The sequence below is a fragment of the Mauremys reevesii genome, linkage group 21 (assembly GCF_016161935.1).
Source record: "Mauremys reevesii isolate NIE-2019 linkage group 21, ASM1616193v1, whole genome shotgun sequence".
NCBI classification, from domain to species: Eukaryota; Metazoa; Chordata; order Testudines; family Geoemydidae; genus Mauremys; species Mauremys reevesii.
The window spans coordinates 3233138-3252778 of NC_052643.1; the positions used below are offsets into that span (position 1 = coordinate 3233138).

A 19641-nucleotide genomic window follows, 5' to 3' on the forward strand; every position below is an offset into this window, starting at 1 on the left:
GAAGCTGAGAAGTTTCCATAGTCTCTTCGCCTATTTTTTTAATTGGCTGAGAAGTCTACAGTGGCCTTTCACAACACCCACAGCCAATTAATTCCTGAGACGTTCAAAGAGAGGATTTTCCGGTAAAGGTTTAAAGATAATGAATGTGTGTCAGGAACAGGCATGTCCCTAGCAAACGCTTGATATGTTCTTTATTTGAGGACTGTATGTTAAATTGATTTTTGAAACACGGGAATGGAATAGGAGCTTGCTCTGTCCACCCCATGCATTGACCTGGTATTGCAGTGTCTCCAGGACCAGTGCCAAAAAACGCTTGACTGTTAATTGTCCTCTTTTCTTCCCAGGTGGAGAGTGATTACTGCCTGTTACTGGCCTTGCCTTGTGGACGAGACCAGGAAGATGTCGTGAATCAGACTGAGTCACTTAAGGCTGCATTCATCAGCTACCTGCAGGCTAAACAAGCTGCAGGAATCATCAATGTTCCCAACCCCGGCTCTAATCAGGTATTTGCATGGAAACAGTGAAATTTTGCAGTTAAAAATTAAATTAAAATAATACTATTATATAGTTATGGGATATAAACCAAAAAAATCCTTTTGTGTTTAGTGTCAAGGTGCATGCTTGTGTCTTCAAAAGAATTAGCATGTGAAGTGCTAGCCTTTTATTTCTTTGGTGAAAATATAATAAAGTAAATCATTTAATTTTTAATGGTGAACTGCTAAGACAAAAGAAAAAAGTTTGTTCTTCTTCGAGTGATTGCTCCTATGGATTCCAGTTAGGTGTGCGCGCTGTGCGTGCACGGCTCTTCGGAAGATTTTTACCCTAGCAACTCCGGCGGGTCGGCTGGGCGCCCCCTGGAGTGGCGCCGCTATAGCGCTAGATATATACCCCAGCCGACCCGTCCGCTCCTCAGTTCCTTCTTCCCGCCCGTGACGGCCGTTGGAACAGTGGAGTGCTCCTTTGACCTCCACATCCCTAGCGTATCTCTGGTTCTATTGTATATAGTTAGTTAAAATAGTTAAATAAGTTAGTTAGTTAGTGTATTAAGGGGAATTAGGGGGGCTAGCCCCTCTTTTTCCCGAAACGGTGCGGGCTCATGCCCAAGGCACCGGGGTTCAAGCCCTGTTCGGCTTGCCAGCGGCACATGCCAATTGGTGACCCTCACGACTCCTGCCTGCGCTGCCTCGGAGAGTCCCATCGAGCAGATAAGTGCCCGATTTGCAAGTCATTTAAGCTGCGGACTAAAAAAGAGAGAGACTTTAGGCTAAAGAAGCTCTTAGTGGAATCGGCACTTAGCCCTACGGTGCCGACCCCAGCGGCTCAACAGTCGTCCTCAGTACGAAGCGCACCAGCGGTCCCGAGCCGGTCCGGTACCGAGACTCTTAAAAAGCTACAGCTGGCACCGGCGCCCCGGCACCGGTCCCTTTCTCCGGCGAGGAAGCGCAAGACGGCGCAGACGGCCACCAAGCCTCCTGCACCGGGACCGCTCACCCAGCCACCTCCGGCACCGACTGTGGTGGTGCACAGACCGTGCACAGTACCGTTGACTCCGGCGCCACAAGAGCCGTCGAGTCCAGTACCGCCCTGCTCCCCGGTGCAAACTGCGGTTGAGCTGCCTCTCCCGTCGACGCGAGAGAGCTGATTGAGCTCACAGAGGCACCGTGTCTCCAGCCCCCGGCGCCGCCGGTGCGGGCTGTGAAGTCAGTGGGCAAACCGGCCATCATGAGGCCTCCTTCCCCTGACGGACGAGACAGAAGGCATTCCCACTCGCGGTCCCGATCCCGATCACGGAGACGGTCGCCTTCTCGCCGATCCAGATCCCGGCACCGGTCTCGCTCCTGGTACCGTTCTCCATCTCGGCGCCGGTCGCAGTCCCGGTACCGCGATGTGGAGCGGTACCGGTCGCACTCCCGGAGACGATCCCGGTCTCCCGACCGTCGGTACCGAAGAAGGTCCGGATCCCGGTATTGCTCCCGGTACCGGTCATCACGCAGCCGCTCCCGCCGACGTCGGTCGAGATCGCGGTCAACCTCCCGGTACCCGCACGGTCGATGGTCCTGCTCTCGCTCCCGGCACCGCGACGACCGGCACCGATCCCCGGCACCGTCCAGGGACAGACCGGCGGCATCAACGGTGCAGTCCCTGAGCGCCTCTGCCGCCCCCCACCCCCCCCCCCCCACACACCTTCCGTGGCCTTCCCGCCAACCTTCGGTCGCCTCTCAAGCGGGCAGCGGTGGTGATCTTCGGGCCGACCCCCAAGGGCAGGACCACGGTCCGCAGCAGTGGGGCTTCTGGACCCCCTGGGCTTATCACGAGGCTCAAGGGGTCCCCTTCCTTCAGCGACCCAGGACCTCTGACTACATGGTGCCGGACGCCACGGTCAGCAGGCCTCCTCCATCACCGCAGGTTGAGGCTCCACCGCTATCTGTAGCGGCAGAGCATCCCGTAGACGCGGAGGCTTCGCACCCCATGACGAACCACATCCAGAAGCCATGGGCCAGGGCCTATCCTCGTCTTCCTCACCGGATGAGGCGGTGGCGGGGGCATCGACATCGGACCCCCCACCGATTGACCTGCGGGCCCACCAAGACCTGCTTCGACGGGTGACACAGGCCATTGACCTCCCTGTCAAGGAAGTCGCTGAGGACGATGACCCGGTGACCAGAGTCCTTGGAGCTGAGGCTCCGCTGCGAGTGGCCCTGCCCTTTATCCGGACCATTCAAAAGAATGCCAATACGATCTGGCAGTCGCCGGCGATCATCCCTCCCACCGCTCGAGGGGTGGAACGGAAATACTCAGTTCCCCCTAGCGGGTACGAGTATTTGTACACACATCCAACTCTGGACTCCCTGGTAGTACAGTCCGTGAATGACCGGGAGCGACATGGGCAACCAGCTCCGGCGCCAAAATCCAAGGACGCGCGAAGGATGGACCTGTTGGGCCGGAAGGTCTATTCGTCCGGTGGCCTCCAGCTACGGATTGCCAATCAGCTGGCTCTCCTTGGTCGCTACACCTACGACACCTTGGTGTCCCTTTCTAAATTTACGGAGCTGATACCAGCAGCCTCCAGACCGGAATTCTCAGCCCTTATTGAGGAGGCCAAGAAAGCCTCCCGGTCCTCCCTCCAGGCCTCCCTGGACTTGGCAGACTCAGGAGCCAGAACTTTGGCCTCGGGAGTGACCATGAGAAGAATCTCCTGGCTGCAGTCTTCCACCTTGCCGCCCGAGGTCCAGCACACTCTGCAGGACCTGCCCTTCGACACCAAGGGCCTCTTCTCAGAGAAAACAGACTCGAGGATTCAGACTCTTAAAGATGGCCGAGTCGCCATCCGCACCCTGGGCATGCACACACCAGCTACCCAGCGGAGGTCCTTCCGGCAGCAGCCGTACCGCCGGTTTAATCAGGCCAGGCCACGGCCTGATAATCTGCGCAGAGGCAGGGTGAACCGCCGGAGACCGTCGGGCAACCGTGGAAATCAGTCCCAAGCGCCCTCCAAAGCCCCTCAGGGGCCTAAGTCTGCCTTTTGATGGGACGCCCGAGGACGGCCCATCAGTCTCTTCACCGGATCCTTCCCCGTTATTTTTCAACCGTCTTTCCCACTTCCTCCCGGCGTGGTCCCAGATAACAACGGACAACTGGGTACTTCGTACGGTGGAGTATGGTTACCGCCTTCAATTTGTTTCGCCCCCTCCCCGTCCCTCTTCAGGGACCCCTCTCACAAGCAGTTCCTCTTGCAAGAGGTCGAGACTCTGCTGAGTTTGGGGGCCATAGAGGAGGTGCCGAGCAACATGTGAGGCCGGGGATTTTATTCCCGATATTTCCTAATCCCCAAGGCGAAGGGAGGTCTACGACCTATACTAGACCTCCAAGAGCTCAACAGATACCTCCTCAAGCTCAAGTTTCTCATGGTAACCCTGGGGACCATCATTCCCTCCCTGGATCCGGGAGACTGGTTTGCCGCCCTCGATATGAAGGACACGTACTTCCATATCGCGATTTACCCTCCCCATTGACGCTACCTGCGGTTCATAGTCAGCAACGTGCACTACCAGTTTGCGGTGCTACCCTTCGGCCTCTCCACGGCGCCACGGGTCTTCAAGTGCATGGCAGGGGTTGCCACAGCCCTCCGCCGTCGTCGCATGCACGTGTACCTGTATCTCGACGACTGGCTCATCCGCGGGCCATCCCGCCAGCTGGTAGCAAGTCAAATGGCCGAGATCCTAGCCCTGTTTCAGCGCCTAGGACTTCTGATAAACGCCGAGAAGTCCACTTTAGCTCCATCACAGAGAGTGGAATTTATTGGAGCGGTCCTGGATTCCAATTTGGCCAGGGCCTGCCTCCCTTGACCTCGGCACCAGGCGATGGTCTCCTTCGTCCGGGACCTACAATCCTTTCCCACAACAACGGTGCGATCCTGCCTCCGCCTCTTGGGCCACATGGCGTCATGCACGTTCGTGACTACGTACGCGTGGCTGCGCCTTCACCCGTTTCAAACTTGGCTTGCGTCGGTGTACCGGCCGCACCGCGACCCCATAGACATGGTAGTGTCAGTCACGAAACCGACCCTCGATTCACTCAACTGGTGGCTGGACCCAGAGGTCGTGTGTGCCGGAGTCCCATTCCGCCCTCCTCGCCCGTCCGTCACCCTGACCATAGATGCCTCAGAGTTGGGGTGGGGGGCGCACCTCGGCGACCTACACACCCAGGGTCTCTGGTCGCCCCGAGAGCTCTCCCTACATATCAATGTCAGGGAGCTGCGGGTGATCCACCTCGCGTGTCAAACCTTCCACGCCCATCTTCAAGGGCGCTGTGTGGCGGTGTTCACGGACAACACGACGGCGATGTTTTATGTCAACAAGCAGGGTGGGGCCCGCTCCTCCCTGCTTTGCACGGAGGCGATGCTCCTTTGGGACTTCTGCATTCTCCACTCGATTCACCTGGTAGCGTCCTTTTCTTCCAGGAGTGCAGAACACGCTGGCCGACCATCTCAGCTGGTCATTCCTCTCCCATGAGTGGTCCCTTCGTCCAGATGTGGTGCACACAATTTTCCGAAGGTGGGGGTTTCCCCAGATAGACCTGTTTGCCTCCAAAGAAAACAGGAAGTGCCACCAGTTCTGTTCTTACCAGGGTCGCTCCCGAGGCTCCCTGTCGGACGCATTCCTCTGCTCGTGGACGGATCACCTACTATATGCCTTCCCTCCGTTCCCACTCGTACATCGGGTGCTGCTCAAGCTTCGGAGGGACAGGGCCCGCCTCATACTCGTCGCTCCGGCCTGGCCGAGTCAGCACTGGTACACTCTGCTGCTCGAGCTCTCCGTACGGGATCCCATTCCCCTCCCATTATGGACGGACTTGATAACGCAGGACTTTGGCAGGCTCCGCCACCCGGACCTACAGTCCCTCCATCTTACAGCTTGGTGCCTGCGTGGCTGACTCGCGCGGAGCGTGTCTGTTCGGCTGAGGTACAGCAAGTCCTGATGGAAAGCAGGAAGCCATCCATTCGCTCAACCTACCTCGCGAAATGGAAGCATTTCGCCCTCTGGTGCGATCAGAGAGGCCTTAATCCTTTCGTGGTCCCTATCCCGACGATCCTGGACTACCTCTGGTCCCTTAAGGAGCAAGGTCTCGCCGTCTCCTCTTTGAAGGCGCACCTAGCGGCACCTTCAAAGAGGCACCGCCTTTCGACCGGCCGTAGGAGAACGGTCCATCTTTTCCATCCAAATGGTTTCCCGCTTCCTTAAGGGTCTAGACCGCTTGTACCCGCCTACCTCGTCCTGGGATTTGAACCTAGTTCTAGCCAAGCTTATGGGAGCTCCCTTCGAGCCCTTGGCCACGTGCTCCCTGCTCTACCTGTCATGGAAGACGGCTTTCCTCGTCGCTATAACTTCAGCGAGATGAGTTTCCGAGCTTCGTGCTCTAACGGTTGGTCCACCGTATACCATCTTCCACGGAGACAAGGTGCAGCTTCGACCACACCCGGCCTTCCTCCCTAAGGTGGTGTCGGCCTTCCACTTAAACCAGGACATTTTCCTCCCAGTCTTTTTCCCGAAGCCGCACACCTCAAGTCGTGAACAGCTTCACACCCTGGACGTCCGCAGGGCCCTCGCATTTTACATAGAGCGGACGAAGCCCTTCCGGCGTTCGCCCCAGCTATTCGTTGCGGTTGCTGATCGCATGAAAGGCAAGCCGGTCTCCTCTCATAGGATTTCCTCCTGGGTAACATCTTGTATCCGGACATGTTACGAGCTTGCTCGTGTGCCAGCTAGCCGCCTCACCGCTCACTCTACAAGAGCACAAGCCTCGTCTGCCGCCTTCCTGGCCCATGTCCCCATCCAGGACATCTGTAGAGCGGCCACCTGGTCTTCTGTCCACACCTTCGCTTCCCACTACGCGTTGGTGCAACAATCCAGAGACGATGCAGCCTTTGGCTCAGCAGTCTTACACTCTGCCACGTCTCACTCCGACCCCACCACCTAGGTAAGGCTTGGGAATCACCTAACTGGAATGCATAGGAGCAATCACTCGAAGAAAAGACGGTTACTCACCGTTGTAACTGTTGTTCTTCGAGATGTGTTGCTCCTATCCATTCCAGACCCGCCCTCCTTCCCCACTGTCGGAGTAGCCGGCAAGAAGGAACTGAGGAGCGGACGGGTCAGCTGGGGTATATATCTAGCGCTATAGCGGCGCCACTGCAGGGGACGCCCAGCCGACCCACCGGAGTTGCTAGGGTAAAAATCTTCCGAAGAGCCGTGCACGCACGGCGAGCACACCTAACTGGAATGGATAGGAGCAACACATCTCGAAGAACAACAGTTACAACGGTGAGTAACCGTCTTTTTTGCCCTTTGCTGCTGCTTTGATTTATAAATTTCTGTCTTTTTAAAAACAAAACTGATCTTTGCTCTTTTTGAACATTAGAAATCTGAAGTCCTCACTTCCCTGTTTTTCATGGATGTCCCAGGAACTTTTTTTCAGGACACCTGAAATATGTTTTTCATTACGTAAATCAAAAAGTTTGTCTTGTATAACTACAAAACGCTTGTTCCAGACATATTGCTGCACTGAGTTAGATTTGTTCTGTGTTTAACAAGAATAGTCTCTTGGAATGAGTATTCAGTTTGATGAACGATGTGGAAGAGGAAAGTCAGATAAATGGAGACACTATCAAAGCTGTTTCTTTGTTCAAAATGAATATTAACGACACTTGCTTAGTGTTTCATGATAACTCAAGTCAGACGTTAAGTTACTGGGAAAAAATCCTCCCCTCTGAAACGCGTGTTGCTACTGTGTCAGAACTGGCCGTAGCAATGTGAGCGTGCGCTTTCAAAAAATGCCCTTTTGTGTGATTAGTCTGCAACCCTAGAAAATGTTGCCACCGGTGTCCCAGTTTTTGATCACTTTACATAAAGCTCTGTAACCTTAAGCTGCAGCTTCTCTCATCTTTTCCCCTATCCCCCACCAACTGGTTTACACTGAAAAGTTAGGTCGACCTAGCTGTGTCACTCAGGGATGTGAAACATCCAAACCTCCAAGTGATGTAATTAAGCTGACCTTACCCTTGGTGTAGCCAGCACTAGGTTGATGGAAGAATGCATCCATTGATCTAACTACTTCTTGGTGAGGTGGATTAACTACAGTGATGGGATAACTTCTCTCATCACAGTAGTGAGTGTCTACACTGAAGTGTTCCAGCAGTGCCGCTAGTGAAGACAGCCTAAGACTGATGGGCGATATTGATTCCTAGAATGTCTGAAGCTCAGTTTTAGGAATGAAGAGCTGCAGCTCAGGTAACATCACGTGTCCTATCGCTACCTAGGTCCTTTAAAGATCCAGCAAAGAGAGGGGAGTAAGGACTGCATTTAACGTGGCTTTTTAAAAAAATATTAGCTTTTAAGAGGCATATGTGATCGTCTTTCTATGTCACACTATTTGTGATTCACAGTTCACCTTCCAAATTTGGCATTGTTCGGTAGGATTTCCACATTATGGCACCAAATAAGTTGTCTGGGTGATTGTCCAATCAGTTCATAGAAAAACAAATAAATACAGAGGTTCCTAGCTGTTTTTTCATTCTTGTCTTTATTTTTTCATTCTTTCCCAGCCTGCCTATGTTCTGCAGATATTCCCACCCTGTGAATTCTCTGAAAGCCACCTGTCCCGTCTAGCTCCAGACCTCCTAGCCAGCATCTCCAACATCTCTCCTCACCTTATGATTGTCATCGCATCGGTATGAGCTGTTCGTTGGTCACTGACTTTTCCAAGGCCCTGCAGCAAAAAAAAAAAAAAAAAGAGAGAAAATCTAATAACACAAGAAAATGCTGCCAGACTACCAGCCTCCTGCCCTAACCGGCCTCGATCAAACTGTTGCTGGGTAGTGGTTCTGCTACCTTGTATGTTTACATATTGCTTTAGGTTATGGACAACTGATGCACTCAACAGGCGGACTGGTATTGGGTTTCTGTGCCTCCTTTTGGGGAAAATAAAGGATGGCTATATTTTTTATCAAAAAAGAAAAGAAAAAAAAAAAAGAACCTGAACTGCCTTTGCACTAAATTAGTGACTTGGACCTTTGCACAGTTGAAGACATGCTGTGACGTTATGGATGTCTTGACACACATTAACATGCGTTGTGGACTAAACGCAGGACCTGGGAACTTCTGCTGAAATCTGTGGGTCAAGGATCATTTCACACTTTTTTTTTTCCTGGATGTGACCCTTCCTCTCCTCCACTTCCCTCTGCTGCAGTCATCTTCTCTTCATCTGGGATGTACAGTTTACACTGAAAAAAATAAAACAAAGGGAGAGCTATTTTCCTTCCTGGTGGGATATGCAGAACTGAGTGGGCGTGTGTATATATAAATATATATATATAATATATATAAATATATATAATACTGACTTTAAAAAAAATCAAATCCCCACAACATACATTTTTTTTTAATCTGTGCCAAAAATGTGTTTTCAGAGAAAATCTTATTTTCATACTCAGACTTTGTATTGTCACTCATTTGTAAGTGCGCTTCATTTAAACATTACCTTCCCTTGTCCCTCGTCTCACAATATGTGGAAGTGTTATACACTTGTACAAAGACTTGTTACCCTCCTTCTCGCCTACCCTAACACTTATTAATTTATGGAACTGTTTTCTCAGCGCAGTTTTGTTTTGTGTGTCCATTGGATTACAAACTTTATTAAAAAATACAAAACATGTTGAGCCTGGATGTGATCCATCAGTTGCTCCGGAGTGGGAGGGAGAACACAAGGAGATTGAGTTTGGCCAGCATTTCTAATAAGCCACATCCCCTACAGTGGAGATTGGCTGTTTCCCGAGTGTTTGTACATAGGAGCTTTTTTTAATTTTTCTTTTTTGTTGGTGAGTTTCTCTTGTTTAAAAAAATAATTTTATCAAAGATAAAATCGAACTTTAGCCTTTGTTTTTTTGTGGTGTAAAGATTTGTAAAACTCCAAAGTATTGGTTCTTTTCTGGGTAATGTCGAAGGCACTTTTAATTTTGATACACAGAATAAACTACAAAACCTTCAACAGCACAAATGAGCACGTTCTAAGAAAAGCCTTGGTTTATTGTTTTAAGCAACTGTACCTTGTGTGTGTTTAGAACACAAATCACTGAAATATGTTTGAAGACTTGTGTCGGGAGTTGTAGCTAGAAAGTCCCTAGTGGTTTAAACAGCTGAAGGTTCCGATCCTGCCATGGGATCCAACTGCACTGGATTGGTGGGGGCTGTGTCTGATTGCAGGATCAGGGCCTAAGTGGAAAGTGGCTGCAGGGGCAACTGATTTCAGTGATGAGAATTATATGCGGCTTCCTATTTGTGAAACCATTTGCAACCCAGCTGTAAGAAACTGCCCATTTGGATTCTCTCCAATGTGACGAACCTCCACTGAACTGGTCTTGTTAAAGGAAAACTCCAGCGTGATCTAAAAGACATTTTAATCACGACAATTTATTAAAAAGAAAGCACTAACAGAAAAAGTGTTGAATTGTATTTAACCATCAAGCAGGGGAAGGTGCTACCTTGACAATCTAAAGCAACTGTTTAAAAAATATATTTTAGTTAACTTTTGCAAACTGCATTCAAGTCTTTAAGGCCAGCTGTTAAATTAACCTAGACCATGTTTTAAATTGAGTGGTTCTCAAACTGGGGCTGCCGCTTGTGTAGGGAAAGCCCCTGGCGGGCTGGGCCGGTTTGTTTACCTGCTGGATCCGCAGGTTCGGCCGATCGCAGCTCCCACTTGCTACGGTTCACTGCTCCCAGCCAATGGGGGCGGCGGGAAGTGGCGCGGGCTGAGGGATGTCCTGGCTGCGGCTTCATGCAGCCCCCATTGGCCTGGAGCAGTGAACCACGGCCAGTGGGAGCTGTGATTGGCCGAACCTGCGGACCCGGCAGGTAGACAAACCGGCCCAGCCCGCCAGGGGCTTTCCCTACACAAGCGGCGGCTCCAGTTTGAGAACCACTGTTCTAAATGGTTAAACAACTGTTAATGTTAACTCAAATAAAAAACAATAACAAAAACTTCCATTTTCAATACTTTTCTAATAGAGACGTTGCTTCTCTGATTCCTACTTAGCATCAGTAGGCCCTTCCTGGGAAGGCTCTTCACGACAGCAGTCTCAGTGTGAGAGAGACAGCAACTCCACAGAATGGAAGTACAGAAAAGTGACACACTTGTGCAAGCAGTTTTGCAAATGTGTCTTTCGATAATTCTGTAATTCTCTAAGAGATCATCATTCAGTGCTAGGGTCTTCCTTTAAACTTTGTGCTGGTGGAGAACTAATTCATGATGGAAATAGCATTGCAGTTTTACTGTCAGTTTAAAAAGGAAAATCTGTGGAGAGCATTGCAGGCAGTGCCGTGAAAAGGATTACTCTACATGGTTAGCAGCCCACAGATGTGAACGGGATTGCCATTGCCTGCTCCAGTTTTGTCTGCTTTAAAAACAATAAAGGGAGCTTACTTCTCCTTTGAGTTAAGCATGGATTTATGTGCTAAATTGCCCAATAACCAGGTGGCGATGAGTATTCAGCACAGGAATACATTTTAACTGAGCTTTTTAAAATTTGTCTTTTCCTGTGTCTGAAATCCTGCTTGGTGCTTCCTGGCTCATGGAGGAGCGAGGAAGGCTGGCCAATTGGTCATGATGATAGTCTGGGACTCTGAAGACCCTGTTTCAATTCCCTGCTCTGCTGCAGGTTTCTTAGGTGACCTTGGGCAAGACAACTAATCTCTCTGTGCCTCAGTTTCACACCTATAAAATGAGGTGTTTTTTAAATCTGCGTGGGCCTCAGGTTTGTTAACTGATGGACTGTTGTTGTGCATGCGGCTAGCAAGGCAGAACCAGGCCTGTGAGTCACTGATAGAAGAGGGATGGCCAGATACACTAAGGAGCCTGCTGGCTTTTTGTGCCTCAACAGCTGCATAAAGTTTTATTGGACCTGACTAGCAAAAGCAGTATGAAGAGAAGAAAGAGGTTCGGGCTGTATTTTGCCTTCTCTAGCCTTCCCCATGCTGAGGATTTGAGGGTCCAGTTCCTCTGCTGCTGAGACCTCATTGGTGGCCCTGCTGTCCCTCACAGAGTGCAGCATGGAGGAGAAGGCAAAGGCAAAGGCCCAGATGTGTGCTGTCTGCTCCACCCCACTTGTGAGAGTGCCTGGATGGGATCTCTGCCTGTTCTGTGATCAGGAGCCCTGCACATCTCAGCTGGGCCAGGGACCTTGATGGAGTCCCTTTGCCAAACTAAGAGCCGCAAATCTGGACCCAGACCTGCAGGAACACAGGGTCCTGAAGCAGGCTTCAGTTCCGTCTCCCAAAACAAAGGGAGGGAGACAGGCTCCCCTTCTGAGGAATGGGACAACATGCGCACACACACTGTGCACAAGTGTGGCTGCAACCGTAGCCCACGCAGCCCCTCCCGTCCTGCCCTCTCCTCCTCAGAAGCAGAAAAGGCTGAAGAGGACTCAGAAGGGTATTCAACGGCCAGACAGCACCGAACTCCCTGCGGGCTTCCCCAGCAGCATGCTGCTAGTTTGTGCACGGGATACCTCAGCCCGTGTTCCGAGCCCAATGCCATGGGGCTTCTCCTGTGTTCAGTTCCAGCACATAAACTCATAGACTAAGATCAGAAGGGACCGTCATGATCATCTAGTCCGACCTCCTGCACATCGCCGGCCACAGACCCTCACCCACCCACTCACTCCTGTAACAGACCTCTAAGCTCTGGCTGAGTCACTGAAGTCCTTAAATCATGACTAGTTTTAAAGCTGGAAGCGACCCGTGCTCTATGCTGCAGAGGAAGGCAAGAAAAAAACCAGATCTGTCGATCTGGCTCAAGGAAAAATTCCTTCCCGACCCCAAATATGGCGACCAGTTAGATCCTGAGCACCTGGGACAAACCCACCTGTAGTAACTCAGAGCTGTCCACATCTAGCCTCCCATCACTGGCCATTGGGGATATTTGCTACTAGCAGTTGCAGATCGGCTACATGCCATTGCAGGCAAACTCATCTCCTCCATAAACTTACCAAGCTCAGTCTTGAAGACAGTTAAGTTTTGTGCCCCCACTGCTCCCTTTGGAAGGCTATTCACGAACTTCACGCCTCTGGAGCTTGATCTCTCTGGGAAGTTTTCACCTGAGCAGAGGAGTCGGAGTGTTGAATCGTAGGATTTATCATCAGGACCCAGACCTGACAGCAATTTTTCTCCAGGGATAGTCCCTCTGTGCACACTTGGTCAAAGCCTTCCTCTCAGGAAGTGCAGGCAAGGGATTCAATGCTGGACAGCAGAAGGGTCAGGACCAGGTTGTACCCCCACAGTTAAGAGATCCCCTGAGCTCTCCCAGCAGGAAATCTTGTGAGAATCTGACAGCAGGCATCCAGGGGGCAACGTAAAGAGAAGGTAGAGGGGAAGGAGGGACAAGTACCAGTTCCTATGGTCATTGGGCTCCTGTTTTTTCCCCATGTTCTTATGGGAAAAGCAAAGACCCCGAGAGGCTGCAGTACTCAGGAAGGCTAAACCCAGGTACAGAAGTTGTTCATCTCCATCTGTTTGTGTCTTCTGATGCTTCAGGGAGGGGCACGAAGCACAAATCCAGACCCTGCAGGCCCAGGATTGTCTCTGTCTCTCGCTGGGAGGAGGGGCAACTTTCAAAACAGGAATCGGAGGAAAAACTCCAGTTGGAATTCTTTGAATCCATGCTTCAGAGGGGAGTATCCAGTTCACAGTCCCCTCCTGAGGACCCTCTTGGTCCGAGAAGAACTGCCAGCTGAGAAGAGCAGTGACACCGCTCAGTATTATCCCTCCGGATAAAACGTGGAACTTGCAGTTCCTCTGGACTCGGGCATGGTGGATGTGATCAAGGAGAGACTGGGAGTCCCCAGGAAAGCCGAAGAGCCAGGTGGCTAAGAAGTGTCACCCGGTACACTAGTCCTGATCAGATTTTGTTTCCCTTCCTAAAGCCAGTGCGACATCGATGTCCCTAGTTAAGGACACGGCGATACCAAAGGGCCACATAGACAGGAGATGGGACACAACACTCAGGAGAAACGTTAAGGATTTCTTCACATCCCCGAGAGCTCTTGCGGCATACACATGCTTGGCTTAAGCAGTATTGGCCTGTACGGATGGTCTGTCTGAATCTATCCTTCAAATACAGGAAATGCCTCTGTTTGGGGGCCTTACTCCCTTTACTTCTGATTCTTCTTGAGATGCTTTTCCAGAATCAGCAAGAGTCAGGGGCTCCAATGTGCTGTTACCTGTCGGCATGGATGGCTTTGCAACTGGAGGCAGATGCCCAGGCTAAAGGGAGTGTAGCATCATCAAAGCATTTGTGGATCCATTGAATAAAGCGGTGGCTGATTCCTCAGACGAAGTAATGATGACCCTGCCAAGCCCTGCAGGAGGCTAGCAGATGAGACAATCCCAGCTACTCCTGCTGAAAGTGCTCTAGAATCAGAGGTGTCCGAGGCAGGGGTGACACATCCACAAGATGATCTGGCCCGCCAAAGCAGACAGACAGGCCAGCGTGTAGGTGGGCCTCCCCAACCATTTGCAGATTGTCGGCTCAAATTGTCCAGCAAGGGTGTGCACTGGATCTATTCAGTTCTGCTTCCAGTTTTATCCTTTCTCTCACCCCTTGTCGCTGTCTGAAAGACCCACACAAGCAGGGGCAGATGTCTATACAGGAGAAGCAGTCAAAGTGACCATACACACAGTGCTGTCACATGCACAAAGCAAACGGGAGGAAAGCAGACAGGTATGGGTTTTTTTCCCCCTCCAGTTTCTTGGGTGCTGTTTGTAAGAGTCGTCGTCTTGTGTGTAACAATAGCAGGTAAACACGTTCAGACAAGTATTCACTTTCTAGTGCCCCCTTTCACTCTTGCAGCACCACTGTGGCATCGCTAGTGCACTCAGTACTATTATCAGTAGCGTGCTCATTTCCCCCAAGACTCTGCAGGGCTGCAGCTCGCAAATGGCACGCACTGTTCAAAACCTGAATAATCCATTGCAAATTGTGTAGCACCTGTGAAGCACTGAGAGTGTTAACACAGTACAAAGCACAAACTACAGACCCCTCCTGCCCTGAAGAGCTTACCATCCAATGTACTGTGTCTGTATGTACAGGAGAAACGTACCTTGTTCAGTTACTTCGATAACACTAAGCTCTGATCCTATCGGAATAGCCCCGTTGGGTTCAGTCATAGGCGTGGGGCCTTAGTTTGGTTTAAATTATTAGACTTTATCATGTACTAATGAATGTGCTGTAACAATGCTGTAAAGATTATGGAATCAGGAGACCTCACTAAAGAAGCTGCTATCAAACCTTTGCTGAGAAATGGGGCTGATTCTGCCCTTTTATTTATGGTTTCATAGCATACAAGCCAGGAAGGACCATTGGGTCGCCCAGTCTCACCTGCACATTATAGGCTATTAAATTTTATCCGATACCTCTATAAAGCCCAAGGACTTCAGTGAGACTGAAGATTTTCAGTCCGCAGGAGATTCAACTATGTGCCACAGGGCACAGACAGAGGACAGCGGAGGCCCAGGTGCCACCAATGCCAAGGCAGGAATCACGGGAGAAGAGCAGATGTTTACATGACCTCTGTGCGTAGGGGTAGGCAACGTGTCTTTTGCCAGTCCACAGTCCCACTGGGACCAAGCATAAAAAGACAGATTCTTTAAACCGAGCCTGGGAACAGTGAAACACAGTGATCCCTGGAGTGGGAAATCAGTGTGCTGGGCTCTCAAAGGCCGCATGTGCCTAGAGCCTGTCTGATGGTAATGCAGCACTGCAGGTGGCATGCGCATGACAGCGCTTGCATTCATTGGAGGAGGGATTAAAATACCCCCACATGAGTACCCACTTTCTCTCCTGTCCTACCCCAAATTCGGTGTTAAATTCCTCAAGCTTCTCTCCTTAAACCCAATCCTCCCCTTCCCTCCCTGCATTCTCCCTTCAGGCCGTCTCCCTGCCTGCCCCCTGGTACTGCCCTTGGCCTACTGCTGCCATGCACTTCTGCTTGAAACTGACCCTCTTCCCCCCCGCTGCTGCGGGTTCCTAGCTCAAGCTTTTGGTGGGAAGCTGGCAGCAGGGAAGTGAGTTGCGTTGCATGATCCACTTTAGACAGCCCTTAGAAGAAACCTCATCTGCTTGGGAACTAAACCGCTGCCAAAGGGCCGGCTGTCGGGCTGGCTGATCTTTGGGGCAGAAGCGGCTAGAGGGGTATTGTGACTCTGCCCCTCCAGGCATCTCTGCATCCCTGGGTTTGACGGTGTTGCTGTGCTGAGCCCTTTGCAGAGAATTCTTGAGACTGAGCTTTCCGGCTGTGGCTGGTGCATGGAAAGATCCTGTAGCCAGAACTACTGCACAGCTGAGGAAATGTTGCTGATGTGTGAACCCTGCCCTGTTCCATGCACAGGTGCCAGCTGGGATTCACCAGCCCTTTTAAAGCCATAATTGGGTTTAACAAGAAGGAAGCGGAGTATCTGTTGTGCAGAGGGGAGAGGGGCTGTGGGAATTTGCCACATGCCCTGGATGGTCTGTGACCTCTCTTCTCTGGCCAAACTCAACATTATGGGCTCTGGGACATACAGCTGATGGCAGGCAGTGAAGTTCAGCAGCCAAAGGCCAAGACTGGGTGTCCTGAGATCTTGTTCCAGTCCTGATTCTGCTGCTGGCTTTCTGTGGGCTCAGGTAAGTCACGCAAGGCCTGTTGTGGGAGAAAACTGGCCCCCTTAATCTTTCTCTGCCTCAGTTTCCCTTTCCTGTAAGATGGGGGAGAAAAATATTAGCCAACCTTTGAAGAGCTGAGCATCCCTAAGAGACTGGACTGTCCTGTCTTGTCCTGTCACCTTCCCTGAGTTGCCTTTGAGAGTATTTATTAAGGCAGGTTATTCCAGAACCGTGGCTGTCTGCATCCAAGCCGCTGGACGTGGCTGCCTTTAGGAGTGGTTTGGCTTGGGTGTACAGTCCCGCAGTGACAGGAGGTGTTCACCCTGTTGGTTGTGTTACCGCCACCCCTAGAAGAATGCGTTGGGGGTGAGTAAGAGCCGGCAAACTGAGGTCATCTTAAAGGCGCGTGTTCTAGTTGGAGAGGGGAAGGTTGGGCTTTCTTGCACTCCTGTGTATCAGGGATCGAGTGTGGGCCTTCTCGATCGATGTGTCTCAGATGGTGCCGGAGAGCTCGGAAAGGTTACGCCACTGAACGTCTCCTGCGATGGAGGGGCGCTGCTGCAGTGCCGGTGACTGAGGCCTGGCTGGAGTTTTGCTGGTAGTCATATGGCTTTAGAAATGTTAACGTGATCTTTGTGCCCCATGGGCTTGGAAATTAATTTTATAAATAGCTTGGTTTTAGAAACATTCCTCCCTCTCCCTAGGCTCTCTAGTGGGTGTAAGATCAGCCGGCTGCAGGGCAGTGCTGAGCCAGGCTGTGGGCTGGGGGGATCTTCTGTTCTACACACGGACTTGAACTGCCGAGCTCCTTCCATTCATGAATTCAGTGACGTGACTGACAGCTGTCTCCTCCTGGCTACACTGCCTAGGTGGCAGCCAAGAGCGTGGGTGGCTTAGAAAGCCCCAGGTTTCCAAGCTCAAGTTCTGAGTAGGGGCGCAAAGGACCCAGAAACAGCTGAAGGCCACTAGATCTGCAGGACCCCAGCGTGGAGGGGTAAAGGGAAGAGAGAGGCCTGGTCTGTGCTATGACGTTTGCTCTATAGCTATATTGGCCAGTTTGTAGCGTACACGTGATTTTGCTGCTCTAGCATATACCAGTTCCCTGAATGAAATAAACTACACTGGTAAAAGGATGTTTACACCAGTATAATTGCATCTGCCCTAGGGCTTTTGCTGGTATAAAAACATTTTAAAAAAAAATCCCCTGCCCCCTTAACTGCCACTACGCTGCTGGAGAGAGGAGATGGGTGAGGTGATGTTATTGATCCCATGTCTGTTGGTGACAGACAAGGCTCCAGCAGGGAAAGCTCTTCTCTCTCACCACCTGAAAGGGGTCCAATAAAAGGGTTTACTCCACCCACCTTGTCTCTCTAATCTCCTGGGAGGGAAGCTCCACAACGCTGCCCATGACAAGGGTTTGGTTAAAGTCTGCTCAGTTTTTAACTCTCTGAGGTGAAGGTTCCAAAGACTTGATTTGCTCAAAGCCTGTGTGGGACTTTCCCCTGGGTCTGCACCTGATCAAAGAGGAAGTTAAAGGTGTTTTGTTTGTTGAAACCCAGCAGACAAGCAGGCTTGGGATTCAGTTTCTCCTTTGAAAAAGAAGGAACCTGAGACTTTGACCCTGACTGCACAGGCAGCCGGAGACTTGGCTCCCTGCACACAGAGGCTCAGTGATTTGTGATTTAACTCGCACCCAAGGGAAACAAGAACCTGATTCAAGATAATCCTTATGAAGGAATTTGGAGAAATTGCAGTTTGGTGCTATGGTCCAGCTGGGAGGCAATGGTGGGTGTGGGGTGGAGGGGATTGATAATGGAGGAAGCTGGAGCTAAGGTGAAGTTTACATTTGCATCAGGGTTAAAACTCCTTTGTATCCCATCTGAAGATTGAATTTATCCTCTAAATTAGATAGAAAATTCCCCCTTGAAGTGTTTTTGTATTTTTTTTAATGTAAAATCTTCACTTTTTGCTTTTTTTAGAACGTCTCCTCTTTGCCATGTTGGCTGGTGTCCCAGCTCACTGGGTTCGAGAACGGCCGGCCGGCCAGAGCCAGCCACCCACACGTCTGTCCTAGGCCTGAGCTAGGCCCAGGCCTCATGCTGGCCCCCTTCAGCCAGGCTTGGCTTGACTGTGATCCAGCAATGCAAGGCTCTGCCCCTACTGTGTTCGTATCCTCTGCTGAACGAGCTTTGACTCCTGGCCTGGTTTCACACCATGAGCTGCTCCCAGAATGTCCCCTCTTACAGTTGCTGTCCTGTGCTGCGCACCATTCCACGTGCTTTCTTACCACACCCCCGCCTTGTAACGGGGGGGCGCAAGCCCTGCTCAATGGATAGCAGTGGATATAAAGTGCTTTGAGATCCCTGTTTAAAATGTACCAGGTTGAACCCAGGCACCGTCACCTCTAGCCCCAGCCTGCTGTTTCTCTTGCTCAAAAGCGTGGGAATCCCCTGATACTGCTCTGGTGAAGTCACAGCTCCTAGGTGGGCCTTGGAGACCCTGTCTCTCAAACAAGGCCCATGGCTTTTCCCTGCTTTCAGGGACAGCACGGCCGTGATCAGGCCTCCAAAATCCCTCAACAGACCCTGTCAGAGCCGCTTGCGCTGAGCTGCGTCGAAGCAGCAGGGGGTCCCTGAGCATTGGCTCACCCTGAGATTTGCTGCTAATCAGTCTCTTCCTGGTTCCAGCTGCTTGATCTTGTCAGTGAAAGCCTTGGGAAGAATCTCGTCTGGCCGTGATGCTGGCAGGAGTTCGTTACGGCGCCCTTTGAAAAGGGGAAGGAGGCGCTTGTGAAAATCCAGGACCCTGTGTGACTGCGGCAATTCCTCCGGCTATTGGAGTAGCAGGGAAGAGCTGCAGGTGTGGACCAGGACTCCCTTGTGCTAAGCTCTGCACTGCCCCAGGAGAGAGGCCCTGCTCTGGGAACTGCAGACGCCTGCTGAAGCAGGGCACGTTTCACCTGGAGAGACAGAAAAGGCTCCTTCCATTATACAACCCCCCTCTCCCCTCAAACCTTGCAGGGGGGCGCACTACAGCTCACCCCACCTGCCACCAGTCAGAATGCAACTCCCAGCCACTGGCAGTTGCTCTCCCTGTCCCACGCGGCAGTAGTGCCCTGGGCAGCGATCCCTGCATTGGTTTGGGTCAGTTTTACACTGGAATTAAATGGAAATTTGTGTTTCAGGTTATGTGGGGGTCACCAACCTTCCGTCCAGCTTGAAATGGTCCAGTTGGCCAGAGAGCGTCCAGAACATCCACGGAGCAGTGATCTGTCTGTCTCAGGTCCTCTGACCCCTTCACAGCTGTATTTAAACATCTAGGAATAGCAGCGTGTCCCTAAGGGAAGAGGCGGGGCCAGTCCAGTAGCTGCGTGGGTCGGCCGTGTGGATAGTGAGATCAGTCCGAACCCAGCACTCTGGGCGGCTGCTCGTTGGAGTGATTGGGTTAATG

General features: G+C 51.4%; 1 protein-coding gene and 1 pseudogene across 6 annotated transcripts in view; both read left to right on the forward strand.

Moving 5' to 3' along the window:
• SPEN (spen family transcriptional repressor) overlaps window positions 1-9434 on the forward strand; it is a 113074-nt gene extending 103640 nt beyond the window's left edge. For all 6 annotated transcript variants that reach the window (XM_039508990.1, XM_039508987.1, XM_039508988.1 and 3 more), the window contains 2 exons: window positions 345-503; window positions 8102-9434. In XM_039508990.1, coding sequence (XP_039364924.1) covers window positions 345-503; window positions 8102-8233 — 291 coding nt within the window. In that variant the 3' untranslated portion in view covers window positions 8234-9434. The remainder of the gene's footprint in view (window positions 1-344; window positions 504-8101) is intronic.
• Window positions 183-310, forward strand: LOC120388060 (annotated as a pseudogene).
• Window positions 9435-19641: the final 10207 nt, after the last annotated feature.